General features: G+C 30.6%; 1 protein-coding gene across 1 annotated transcript; it reads right to left on the reverse strand.

Annotated features, from left to right (window-relative positions):
* Positions 1 to 1,317: 1,317 nt before the first annotated feature.
* LOC120196714 (probable histone H2AXb) lies at positions 1,318 to 2,153 on the reverse strand. Its single transcript, XM_039198456.1, has 2 exons — positions 1,853 to 2,153; positions 1,318 to 1,624 (listed from the first exon to the last, which is right to left on the reverse strand). The coding sequence occupies exons 1-2, from the start codon at positions 2,051 to 2,053 to the stop codon at positions 1,403 to 1,405; spliced, it is 423 nt and encodes a 140-aa protein (XP_039054387.1). The 5' UTR covers positions 2,054 to 2,153; the 3' UTR covers positions 1,318 to 1,402.
* Positions 2,154 to 14,867: the final 12,714 nt, after the last annotated feature.

Here is a 14,867-nt window from a genome sequence, read left to right on the forward strand (position 1 = left end):
TGTTCTCATAATTTTTTATAGGAATTATAGGGAGAAAAAGAACACTGATTGTGCTTCTGCTTGTGTTCGATTGTTCGGTTTCTTCCCCCAACAAATACGACATCATATTCTCAAATACACATGTATTAGATTATAGAATTATTTTTTGTATCAAATATTACATTTGATCTATTTTAAAATAAATGTATTTTTCTCGGTGTATTTGAGAAGGATATTCCAACACCAAGATGCAGGGGTCATTTTATCCACGCTTATTAGATTTAGAATATGAAGAAAAAGTATAAAATTAGTTGTTTTCGAAAAGTTGAGCAGAGACGTTTGTCTAGAACGGGGGTTGATATTCTTATGTAATTTGTTGGTGTTTCCTTGTTTGGATTGTTTGTTTCGATGTTTTTTTGGAATAAATTCACTCACGTTTATAAAAATATATATTTGTTTCCTTCTTCTTAAGGACAAAATCCTTAGGGAGCACACATCAAATTGAATCAAAAAAGCAAAGCAAATTTGTAGACATTGAACAAAGGGAGATTTGAAGGTTTTGATTTAAAGTGAATCTTTCCGATCTTAGGATTATACTTCCACCAGATACTGCAAATATTTTTATCCATTTTCTCACATTCTTTGGAGATTTGAAGCATGCCAGCCAGACAATGGTAGATGACAGTACTAGACAGTCATTTTATTTACTAATCCTCATGCCTTGAATTGATCTCCTATTTGTGAAGAAACATACAAAAAACTAAACATGAAATCAACAGGTTTGGGGATAAAAGACACCCTGCCTTAGCCCTCTTCAAGAGGATATAAACCAAAACCGGACAATACAGTTTGTGCCAACTAACTCCAATGTTGTTTTTCAATTAGTATATGATAATTACAGAATAATATTTGTTTAAAATATTATCAATAACGCAACACCCATACAAACATTATACTCGAACTTAAGACCTCTAAAAATAACGATCATTCTTTTAATTACTAAAATCGCTTAATTGTGTAACAACATTCAGAACAACCTAAAGAAAGGCCTAGACAAACTGTCTTAAGTCATATAAATATTAAGTTTAAGAGCCCCAAGAACTCTACTTTCCCATGACTCTTGCAACCAACGGCATGCATGATTTCTGACGAAATGGCTACATTACCAGATATTTGACAACTTTTGTTAAATGCAGCCTGGAGATTCGAGATCAGAGAATGCACCATAAAAGTTATTTTACAGTTAATTAGAAGTGGAAAGGAAGAAAGAAGCAAGCAAATTTCACATAATAGGGATTGATATTATGACAGAATCGATCAAAAACGTAACATGAGGGGTTCAAAGCGAAACAAAGCATTGCATATCAAGCAACTGATAAAACCAAATCCCAAAAAAACAACAAAAGAGAGAGTAAGAGAAATCCTAAAACTCCTGAGAAGCGGATCCAATATCACCCTTGTTCTTTCCGGCTTTACTGGGAAGAAGAGTCTGGTGAATGTTGGGCAAGACACCTCCATTAGCAATTGTCACTGAACCCAACAGCTTGCTCAACTCTTCATCGTTTCTCACTGCTAGTTGGATGTGCCTTGGTACTATTCTATTCTTTTTATTGTCTCTCGCTGCGTTTCCAGCAAGCTCCAAAACCTGATTAACATCCATTTTAGGGTTTCATTCACCCCCCACCCCAAAAAAAATTATACAACATTCAAGAAACTATCCCATGTGTTGATTAATTCATCGTTCAGATCGATTAACCATAAATCGAACGTTTCAAACCACATCAAAACTCAAACTAAATAAACCGTAATTCACAACCCCTTCCCCAAAACAAAAGAAAAATCGAACAAATAGATTAACCACAAGAAATCTCACCTCGGCAGCAAGGTATTCCAATACGGCGGAGAGGTAGACGGGGGCTCCGGCACCGACACGCTCGGCGTATTTGCCGGCTTTCAAGAACCTAGCAATCCTTCCCACCGGAAACTGAAGCCCGGCCTTATGCGACCTGGAAACCGCCTTGGATGACTTAGGTTTTCCTCTCCCTCCTTTGGTTGATCCTTCCGGGGGGCTCATCTTTCAGAATCCCAAACCCCTAATCTTATCGTTCAAAAGAAACAGAAGATTGGAAATGGCAAAGGTGTCGGCTTAAATTGATTAATGGGTGATTCGAGAGGAGAGGGTTGCGTTCTGAATTTTATATAGCAAAGCTTGGTGGAATATGATTGGCGATTGGGGGTTCACGAGGATCGCAAACGTGGCACGAGATTTTTGAGTTTTCGCGGGAAAGATCATATATTTCTTTACATGTTTAGAGTTTTCGCGGATGGTTTTGTCGGCCACTTATTTCCTGGTTTGAATATAACAAATTAGGGATGGTAGAAAGACTCGAGCCGACAAGAAACCCGAAATTCGATCAAGTTTAGGTTGGATATCGAGGATTTTTTTGAGTTTAGGTTTGGGTTTGGGTTCGGGGTAAGGTATCCTCGTCCCGTCTCGATTATATATATATATATATATATAATATTTTATATTTTTTATATTAATTATATATATAATATTTTATATTTTTATATTAATTATATATATAATATTTTAGGGTTTGGGTTCGGGTATAATATTTTGGGTCGAATTCGGGGCAAAAAAAAACTCCGACGGGACGCCTCGATAAAAAACTATACGGGGATCGGGTCGGGGACGGGGATTAATTTTGGGGACGGGGACGGGGAGAGCAAAACCCGCCCCGAACCCGTCTCGTTGCCATTCCTATAACAAATTAACAAGGGTAATCTAAACGATTGATCACTTTTTTACTATTTGTATATTTTTCACCAAATTCAAAAAAATTAATTTTTGATCACTTACCTTATCGTTTTTTAAGATTTCATCATTGAGATGTTAGATGTCGTTAGTTTGATTATGTGGTACGTTAATAAAATTGTTTAATTTTTATTTTAAACCCTAAACTTTATATAAAATACTAATTATGAGTCTTTTTATATAAAATACTAATTATTGTTCATCTTCCCCCGCTTCTTCATCTTCATCTCAAACCCAAATCAATGGATTCAAACAACATGTTCGGATGTGTCATAATAGTTATCAACACCGTTTTTTGTCCGGGTGGGGAAAAGACCGATACCGACTCGAGGTTTTCTTTGTAAAGGTTTTGCAATGTGAGGAGTCGCCACTAATCATTTAAGGTGTGATTGAAACACCGTAAAAACTGGGTGATTTTAATAAAACATTTTATTTTTATCGAAATGCCGAGTTTTAAGGTCTGCGAAAATCCATAAATCGGTTTCGGGAGTCAGTTACACATGGGGAAGGATTAGCATCCCCACAAGCGCCCAAAAATTGGTAGCTAGTTGATTACCCTATATTTAAAATTGGACAATTTGAGTTCGATCTTTATTTAATTTAAAAATCATTACAGATGCAAAAAGTTGAAAAGGGTATTCGTTTATTAAGGTCGATAGCATTCGCCCCTAGCATAAACGCGGGAGATTAGCTATTGTGCCTAATAATCGGACATTGCCTTAATTTTAAAAATCATGATGCGGTTTTGAAAAGGATGTTGACTTATTTCAGGAATCACCAATAGTCACCCCTGAGCATGATTGCGGATATACTATTAATTCCCTAATAAGGGGACATTGCCTTAGGGTTAAAAATAAAATGTGATCAAATAAATTTTATTTATCCTAATTGAACTAAAAGTAAATTAAGGCTTTTTCTAGCTTAAAGTGTCAAATTATGAAGGTTAAAGGATCCAAAGGCTCAAACCTAGAAGTGTAGGTTCTAATATTAACCCTATTTAATTTTTAAACCGATTATTGAATCGAATAACCGAGATGGTTCCTTGAGCATTTATGCGAGGGCCGACTTGGATTATTCCCTAAATTAGGGGGACTATATTAAAATCTATCTAACAGTAGAGACTCTATTTAACATATTTAATTATGTCAAAATTAAAATATTAATTGAAGTTTGGGGACTAAAAGGAAAAAGAATTAAAATACCAGGCTCTAAGAGACTAAAAGTTTGGGGACCTAAATCAATAATTTATAAAGTTGAGAACAAATTTAAAAGCTAATTTTTATCTAAATTATTAAACCTAAAGCATTTTTAGAAAATATTAATTATTAATAAATTTTAAAAGTCGAGCAATCGATTCGAGTAATCGGGCATCTATTGCAAAAACGCGGCTCGAATTGCTCCCTAATTAAAACTAATGTGAAATCGTAATTTCTAAGCTTGATATGAATATTAATCTAATTTAAAAACTAAATCTAGAATTTAAACTATGAAACAAAATAATTAACAAACCGAATTAAAATAGTTAAAATAAAAAACATAAAAAACAGTAATAAAAACAATAAAATAAAATTAAAATAAAATAAACATATTCAAGGACTTAATTGCATGAATATTAAATTACTAAACTAATAGAGAACAAATTAAACATAAAATAAGGGCTAAATTAAAACAAATTAAAAATGCAAGGGCAATAAAATAATAAAAATAGATTTAGGGATTAAAATATAAAAATCCAGAAATTAAATAGACTAAAAGGAAATTATACCATATATTTAAACCTAAAAAATCTATTAAAATAAAAAGGAAAAATTACAAAATCAGTTCACAAAATTTAAAAAAAATTAAAAGGTCACTACACATTACCAAAGTGTAAAAACACACTAAAAGTAAAGGGATTAAAAAGAAATTATACCAAAAATTATAAAGCATGGACAGATATGATAAAATCATGAAATCGGTCAATTCCAATGACCATTTTCTAAAAACACGAGAATTGTTGGGAGACTAAAAAGCAATTTTCCCCAAAAAAATATTTTATAAATACAACTTTTTTCTTTTTTCTTTTACATAATTTTCATTTTTTCAGTTTTAAAAAATAAAAACGAGAGAGAGGCTCTCCCCTCTCTCTAGAATTCGGCCATCGCCGGTCACCGCGCCGTCGATGCCTTTGGAGGCCGTTGGCCACCAAAATTCACGGGGAGGCTCGTCTCGGGCTCCTCGTCACGAATCTAGGCTCGGTTTCGCACGAAACGGCCTCCATCACCATAAAAATGGCTGAAACCATTCGTCTTTTCGGGCTTCAGTGACTCCGACGACGACCCAAGGTGAGTTCCGATCCACTCCTTTATTTTTTTTCATTTTTTGTTGTATTTTATACTGTAAAAATGGTTTAGTTGTTGTTAACGTTAGATTAAAATGTTAGATTTTTTTGGCTTCGAAATCCATGCTAGTTGCATTTTTTTCAGATTTTTTTTACGAAACTAAATACATCTTTTTTGAAAACCAGATAAAGGAATGAAAAAAGTCTCTGTTTAGAACAAAAGCAGTAAAGAAAAGAGAAATAAAACTATTCAAATATAAAAACGAAAATAAATAATCTTGAACCACGTTGTTATTGCTTCAACAAAGAGTTACAGTGTTTTTTTTAATCGTCCTCAGAGAGTATTTTTTAATCTAGCCAAGAGAGTTTTTTTTTAATCTAGCCGAGAAAGACTTTTTACAGTGATTGGTTCTGGGGTTTTATACCCATTGTTACATAGAAAATAAAATGATACAATCTTGTTTTCTTCCTTTCTTTCTGCAGGTTTTGTCGTGCTGGAGCTGGATGACATAGAGTGTTGGAGTTTCTTTGCAGCAGCAGTAGGTATGGCAGGGAGTGGTGGTGTTTGGTTGGGGTAGAAAAAGGTGAATGTTGATAGGGGATTAGGGGCGGCTGCTAAGGTTAGGGTTAATGATTTTTTATTTTAAATTAATTTTTGGGATACTATATTTTTTTAGGTAAAAAATTGGTGCTTACAATAGTTGATCACGTTCGGATACAGTGAAATGTTCTCGATAATCTTTAGCATCACAAGGTTCTCGTTTGTCAACAACGCATCAGAGATGAAATCTGATTTCGTGTCAGCAATAACGCCGTCGTTGAAGAAGCTCTCAACTCGAGATGGTGACATCATTTTTTCAGAGTTTTAATGACATACTTGACATTCCCCACTTTAAACCTCTGTCACTGATCTAGAAATTCATAAAGCAAGAGCCGATGGTAAATGTAATTTATATGATTTTCTTGTTTTATTTGCTTTGAATTGCTTAAGTTAATCGATGAAAAACAAAGTTGGGGATGAAAACGAAGAAGCATGGAGAAGATTAACATCAATTATTATTGGGAAGAAAACATATTAAAATGGGTAAGTTGAAATTAATCCTTAAACTAATTTGGGTTTATAAAAGACCCATAATTAATATTTTATATAAAGCTTAGGGTTTAAAATGAAAATTAAACTATTTTATCAACATACTACGTCATTAAACTAGCGACATATAACATTTCAGTGACCAAATATTAATAAAATTATAACGTAAATGACAAAAAATATTTGTTTTTAATTTGGTGAGAAATAATAAAGGAAATTGATCAATCCTATATATTACCCAATTAACAATGTTGTATGTCTGTATATATATATATATATATATATATATATATATATATATATATATAAGAGCCCGTTTGCTCAATTCATACTTCTAAAAATATCCCAATTTCATCTAAATATTCTTAAATGGTCACTTAACTATAGATTTATTGTCGATATGACCACCTTATTTTTTAATTTTGATAATATGACCACATAATTATTTAAGTAGTTTTAATCAAGCCATCTGTCGTTAATATGTAATATAAGTATTGATGTGACAATTAATAAAATTGGTATCATTACACATTTGATCATCAATACTTATACATTCAATTAATTTAGTCTTAATTTTAATTTAATTTAATAAATTAATCCTTCAATCCAGAGGTGACATGTTTAACGTATGATCGTGACACCCAAGCCACTAGATCAAATGCTTTAATCGAATAACTAGTTACAATAATCTATTTAGTTTATAATATTGTGAATGATAGAAAAACAAAGAAATGGAACCATTCAAATGAGGTTTCAAACCTAGGCCAATTATAAAATACAACAGAACCTAAACTAGTTAAACAAATATAATATTTAATTAAATATATTATATATTTTTTAAATCTTATTTAATATAATATTTAAAATAAAATAAAATAAATATTTTTATATCTCTAGACTAAATTCAATATTTTTTTTCATACTTATTTTTATAAATATGAAAATTTTAGAAATAAATTTAATATTTTTATATCTTTAAAAATCAATAAATTTTCATACTTATTTTTAGAAATATGAAAATATTAAAATAAGTTCAATAAATATGAAAAAATATTGAATTTAATTTAAAAGTATTAAATTCATTTTTATTTTAAATATTGTATTAAATACTATTTAAAATATATATAATTTATTTAATTATAAAATAATATTGTATATGTTTAACTAGTTTATGTTCTCTTATATTTTATAATTGGTCTAGGTTCAAAATTTTATTTAAATGATTTTTTTTATATCATTAGCAATATTATAAGCTAATTAGAATTTGTTGTACTTAGTTATTTAATTGAATCATTTGTTCTAGTGGCTTGAGCACTCTACTTCCAACCCAGGGAAACTAGTATCAATCCTCCATTATTGTCATTTCATCTCAAATTTATTTGGATTAAAATAATAAAAAACTTTTAAAAGTTGACACATGTTATCTCCTGATTAAAGGATTTAATTTATGTTGAGTCAATTGAACCAATGAAATGGTCAAACACAAACAATTTTAGAGTGATTCAACTTCTTTAATGAAGTCTACATTTACTACCTTATCTTCCTCACTAAGGATTTCAACAAATTCACTAATTTGTTCAAATTTTTTTAGGATAAGGTGTAACCTTATGATAGACTTAGACTTGTACCCAAAGTCTCAACTATACAACCCTTCCCAAGAAAAAAACTACAAATAGCAAATTTTTAAAAATCCCACACTTGACAAAGAAGTACACAAATGTTTTTGAAAGCAAAAAAGAATATTTTGATTGAGTAGGTGACACTGAATTCCATCGACCTACTTCCCACTAAGGGCGGGTCCCTATTAAAGCATGGTATGAAGGATATGAGCTCACACCATAAATTGATTGAGATGCAACATAATTAAAAGATGATGATGATGATGATGATTTTCCCTTTTTGTATATTTTGTCTTCACTTTTTTTCTCTCCAATCGTCCCTATTCTTCACCATTGTCAAATATGATTTCCATTTACTTCATAATTTTGAAAGTATGGTGATATTGTGAAATCAAAATCAACTTGAAGATCAACACGATAAGAAAATTTTAAATACATTTCATTCCAATTTTATACGTATACAACATGAATATTAGGTCAATCTTCTTTGTGCTACCTGCTCATCAATTTTGTCCAGATCGTTCATATCGTATATATGTGTTGGAATGGGCTTATGAAAGTTAAATTGTCTCAACACTCTACCGGCGGCTGAACCTCAACAATGTCAGAGTGTAGTAAAGATGTTATGATACACCACATTAGGGTTGTAAATGAGACGAGACAGATAACATATATGTTTTAGATGATTCGCTTCACCAATGTCCCACCATTAATTAGGATACCAAGTTAAAAAGTTACATCATCGAGAGTTATCATGACTTCTCCATAAAAAATAACTTGTGGATTTTGAGTCTCCAACGTTCGATCAACCCGGAAGTAAGTTGAGGCATTAACTTATAACCATGAAGATAGGTAGTATTATACAACTCAGATTGTTGTAGCTTGAGAAAAATCCGATGATGTGACTTGGCAATTTTCATTCCTCAATGGTGACTGATTCAATCTCTTCCTACATTTTAAAATTAAAAAAATTATTAATAAACTAAAAAATATTAACATATTATTTATTATATCAATTAATTAAATAAAAAATATTCCACTGGTTCGAGAGGAAACGGAAAAATATGAACATTATCATAATGTAACACTTGTTCTCAGAATGATTTTTAAATTTAAAAAATAAATATTAAAAATAATATTATAATTCAAACATTTTAAAATATAGTATTAATTAAATAACTAAAAAAATAAATAAAATATAAATAATTAAAAAATAAAAATATGATAAACTCACCTCAAATATTTCCACTAAATATTCCAAATTCAAATTCTTTGTCGCACAAATTTTTCTTCCTCAACAAAACACAATAAAATTCTAAACAACGTAAAACCTATTTATATTTTATACTGACAATAAAGTTAATGCAACGGTTGAATTAGAGAGACGCCAACTCATCATTCCTGATGGGTTCCCTGAAACTAGCAGTAGATGTGTCTCTAATTCGACTTTGATTTTAAAATATCCAATGACCATGTAACATTTATAATTTTCAAAGTCAACAGTCACTTTCAGTAAATTCATTATAACCTCTTGTCGAGTACTTTAACTGTTTTAAAAATTTTAAATTTTAAAAGGATAAGAAACTCGAGAGATTATGACGAGTTTCTTAAGAAATATTAAGAAAATATGACCCACGAATCCTACATAACCAGTACAATCAAAATATAATTTTCAAGAAAACTCGTAATGAAAGAATGATAAGTCCCCCTGTAACAAATATCATGGAATACTGATTAATTTCTAGGCTTCTCTAAAAGCACAATTAATTTGAGCTCTGCATTATTACCTTAATTTTACCCTCGTTTTTATAAATATAAAATAAATTAATGAATATATTTATAGTTTTATATAAAATAGAATACATATATTAAAAATATCAATATAAATATATTTAAAAAGATTATTTCTTTATTAATTTGGAGTGATTACACACTATTATTTATTCGTAACTTTCTTAACTAATTGATAATTCCCGTACATACCTTGTAAACGCGACTACTTAAACATATCATCTCTAGAGAAAACAATATTCTTTTTTTACCACTAAGACCACTCGATGAGTTCATTTGAGAATTTATGGAGTTGAACAAACAATAGTATCTATTGTAATACTCTCAGTCATTTGATGTTGAAAGCTCATATCCCTACATATGTGATGCTCGAACTCGAGATCTCAAAACATAAGAACAGTTACTTAACTATTGAAGTCGCTTGGTACGCACATAAAAATATTATTTTTTATTTGTTAGATATATTTAATTTAGATCAGAATTCATATTATATTCAAAAATAAAAATCACCATATATTTATTCTGGGCCAGAATATCACCGTATATTTAATTCTTATGATAGAGATTGTTCCGTGGAAATAAAAAAAAGTAGGGCTGAAATAAAAAGCCGAGAAGAAGCAATTATTATACGGATTGGTAATTTGGGGCACTATAGATTTTCTTTAGTTGAACGGGACCACACAGAGAAATTAAAATAAATGAATACTTAAATTATGGTCCAATTTTATAATTTTCTTTTTCATTTTAGTTTAATTGATAATTTAATTGAATTTAATTTCTAAAAATCAGCTTAAAATATTTTAATTTATTTTTAAAAAGGCTCCTTGAATGCAATTAACTAAAAATGGTTTTTGACCCAATTAAATGAGTTCTTGGTGTGTACAGAAGAAATAAAAAAAATATTTTTACATAAATTTAGTATCATTAATAGCGAAAATAGTCGAATGAGATTAATATTATAAAATGAGAAAATATTCACTAAAATAAATTAAGGAATAAGTCTCAACCATCTATTTTTACTTATCCAATAATCCTATATATACATATTACGACATATTTGGTAGAATAATCATCGTACTAAAATTATTTTGGAATACACGACTAGTACGGAATTATTTAGGAATCTATGATATTTGTAATAGTGAGTTAGAAACTAGTCACATGAATATGATGAGTTTCATAAAATATATTTTTTTTATTAAAACTCATCGTACGGACATTATAAGTTTTAATAAAAAATTATAAAAAATATATATTTCATAATTTTTTTTCTATAGAACTAGTCATACTAATGTAATAAATTTTAATAAAAAATATCTTTAATAAAACTCATCATATTAATATAACGAATTTCTAATCAAATATAATAAATATCATAAATCCTTAAATAATTTCTCAATCGTATTTCTTAATTTTTTCTCACACAATATTTTCCTTATTTTAACGTTTTTGACACACAATAATATATACAGGTCTTTTGCATCACAAAAATATATAATTTTAAATCTACATGCCCTTTCATTTCATTTCATTTTTTTTCTTTACAATTTGTTTTATTTTTTATAGATCAAATTAACTTTCTTTTAATTTTTTTAGTGTACGGCGACACTAATTTTGATGTTAGTTGTCGATTATCGGTTGTATTTTTTTAGTTTTTAATAAGAATAATTATGTCTTTGTGACACGTTTATCTCTGTTTTTGTGACACGCTTATCTCTTCCTTTTGGTAGTTTTCGGATTTTTTACTGTTGTTTTCGTTTATCTTTTTTCTCAGGGGTGGATTTGACATCGCCATGATTGATAAGATGACGTTTATTTATTATCATGTTGATCTTCTTTAGTTTAGACCATCAGATTGATTTGGATACACGTTTTGAATATGTGGATAATTTACTCATATCGCTCGACTCTGATTTGTAATTTGTCGGTAGTCTTTCAGTAGCTTCATCTCCTTTTGTAGTTCATTTGCCGATGCAGTCATATTTGTTCGTATCTTTATTTCATTTGAACTTTTTGATTAGGTTTTTTTTTAACATTTTCCTTCTTTGGTAATAAGAAAATGTTATAATTATATTTTAAGTTTATGATTATGCTTGTATATTTTTATTGTAATTTTAGATTTTTTTTTTATTTTTAATAAAATTAACGATTTTTTTTATAAAAAAGATAATTTTAAATCTACATTTTGGGGCCCAGGAGACAGGAATCCAAGGGCTACTCGTTTTGTCGTGTCGTCTCTGATGTGCCACATTCACTGAGTGTATATTTTAGCACAGGCTCGTTACACTTTCTAACCTGTGCACACCATCTTATCCCTTTCTACAAGTTGCAAGTTGCAAGTTGCGAGTTGCGAGTTACAACTGAGATTTATGATGAATGTCTTTTTATCTTTACCATCTCTTTATCTGTTTTATTCAAGAAATTATTAAGAAATAATAAAAAAAAACTTAATTCACTTTTTTGCTCTTATGCTTATGGACTTGGAACAGCAAAAGAGAAAAAACAATGGCAAAGGAGGGATTGGGAAGTTTGCAGTCACAGTCCCATGTATACTTGAGCCTTTCAGGATGTCTGGGCAATGGATGTTATATAGTTTGACGAAGCTCTCGTACTGGTTAGAGCCTTTTTCGTGTACGTTTAGCTCGGACTACCAAGTTCAAGAGATACGAATCCGGGCTTCTTGCCGCTGAAGGAAAAGAAGATGGGCATATATGTGCATAACGTAATGTAGTTGATCAAAGGGTTGGTGTTGGGCTAATGTTATATTTTGGAACATGGATTCGAAAGGTTCCATTGGTGTTATGACACAGTTGACACTGTATGCTTATACATGCCGTTAGTATTTGTAAAGATGTTTGCTTAAAATCTGTCCTTTTAGCTTTTCTTTTTCTCCCCATCTTTGATGATTGCTGTTCTGTTTGCTCTTTAATTGTTTGAAAAATTCTTGTGGGGAGCTGTAAATATAATTATATTGTTGTACGACATATGAGAAAATTTTGAGCTTCAAATTCATGGTTTATGATTAATTTATATTTGTCATAGACCAGCAAGGATCTAATGGCGATGTCTCTAGCATCCGTGTCCGGTTCATATCTTGATACTAAGTGGTATGAGGTTGGAACTTGGAAGGATCCTCACAAACAGGGACGTGGTAACGAATTTATGTTACGGGACAAATTTATAAAACTTTAGAGCGAGACAAAGTTATAAAATTAAGGGATAGAAAATGGATTATTAATAAAAAAATATAAAAAAATTCCCCTCGATCTAACTCTGCTTGCAAACGCCTGTGTCGAATACGTACCAACAAGCGTGTGGATTGCATGAAATCCATTTGTTCATATTTGGGTCCAACAAGCATGGGTATTGCATGGAAATCCATATATTCAGATTTGGGTTGCACTAAAAGGAGATCACTTTTGAGAAGCACAAATCTTCTCTGTATGCTGTTAGGATTTGATTTCATTGAGTGCTTATATATTTAGCATAATGGTTGTAATCACCAATTTTTACCCCAAATTTATTATTATATTATTATAAAAGTAATTTAAAATACAAAAAAGGAAAAAGGGATAAAATCCCTTAACATCCGGAGCATTGAATGCCCCGGTTGTAGCTGCCAAAATCATCTCCAACACGCCACAACCATGCCTTGGCGACCCACCAACTCAGCCCCACGCCCGGTCATTGTGCCACCAACCAAAACCCAACTCAGCTACATAAGTCACAAGCATGCAAACAAATAGAAATATAATTTTATTTTACTTGTAATGAGTTCTATAAAAACCCAAGCAACAACAATGTAAAAGAGGGATTTCCCTCCCTGAATTCGAAAGCAATAACAAAAAAAAATTTTTTAGCCAACGTTACAAACTATAAAAAAAGAAAAAAAAGAAGAGGAAGAAGAGAGGGAAGTTTACATCTCGGTCGAAGACTCGCCGGCGTTCAGAGTATCTGTCGTTGAATATGAACGGTCAGGAGGGAGAAGAGAGGCTGGCGAGCAACATAACTCGAAGCCGACCCGATCTAACGGTGGACGATAAAGATCGACAGAGGAGAAACCGAAACATTCTCAATCATTTTCTTGGAGTTAGATGCCGGATCTTGTGAAACCGAGCCCGGATTCGTGACCACAGCGTCGAAGCGAGCAATCCCTTGAAAATTGGGCCTGAACGGCCACCAGCGACAATGACGGCGCGACAACCAGCGACGGCTGAACTCCCGCCGAATTTTGGGAAGGCTCAGAGAGAAGTGAGAGTTTATCTCTCTAAAAAAGACGAAAATAGTGAATAAGAAGAATAATGAAAAATTGGAAAAAAAGGGGCCTTTATAGGTGAATGAAACGACGCCATTTTGGCCTCCCATACTCGCGTTTTAGGACCCGAAGAGCCTAATCTCTTCCGCAGTCCTTTCGAGTTCCTATAGTTTACATTTTGGTCACTATGATGTATCATTTTCATTTTATTTCAATTTAAATTGTTCTTATTTGGTTATTTTTCCATTTTATGTTCTAATGCTAATTTTTTGTTTATTTGCTTTTAGATCCCCTTGTTTAGCCACATATTTCTAGCTTGGTCACCTACTCTAGGTTATTTTGTTTTATTTCGATTTTCTTAGCCTTTTTGTGCTATTTCCCCTTTTTATTTTGTTTAGAAATATCAAATATATGCTTTGAATTGTGATTTAATCACCAGTTAGATCCTCCAATTGCTGTGTTTTTTATTTTAGTCACTTATTTACATTTTATTTATTTTAATCTAGGCATTTTTTCTTCTTCTTTCCTAATCTACATATTGACTTATTTCTTAAAATTTATTCAAATTAATGACATATTTTTTTTTAATTTTACCTTTTTATTCTAATTTGGTTTCCTTTCAAATATGCTTAATTCATGCTTTTTTCTTTGTATATTCTGTTTTTCCTAATTTTTTAATTTATGTTTTATTTTCATTTATCTTTTAAATTCATTATGATTGTTTTCCTTTTTTTAATATGATTAGTTTATTTTTAGAATTATTATATCTATTTACTTAAATCTCTCGATCTCACTTGCAAAGTTGTTTTGATTTTCTTTTAAAAAATATATATTTATTGTGATTGATTCCCTTTTAAATATTTATTCCATTCTAATTTAGTTCCATATTTGAATGTAAATTCCTTTTCTTCCTTTTTTATTTTTTTTTCAATTTTTTTATATTTTACCTTATATTATATTTTTATTTGTATGAATATATTATATGCAAATGCATC

Source organism: Hibiscus syriacus, unplaced genomic scaffold (assembly GCF_006381635.1).
Source record: "Hibiscus syriacus cultivar Baekdansim isolate YM2019G1 unplaced genomic scaffold, ASM638163v2 tig00004677_pilon, whole genome shotgun sequence".
NCBI classification, from domain to species: domain Eukaryota; kingdom Viridiplantae; phylum Streptophyta; class Magnoliopsida; order Malvales; family Malvaceae; genus Hibiscus; species Hibiscus syriacus.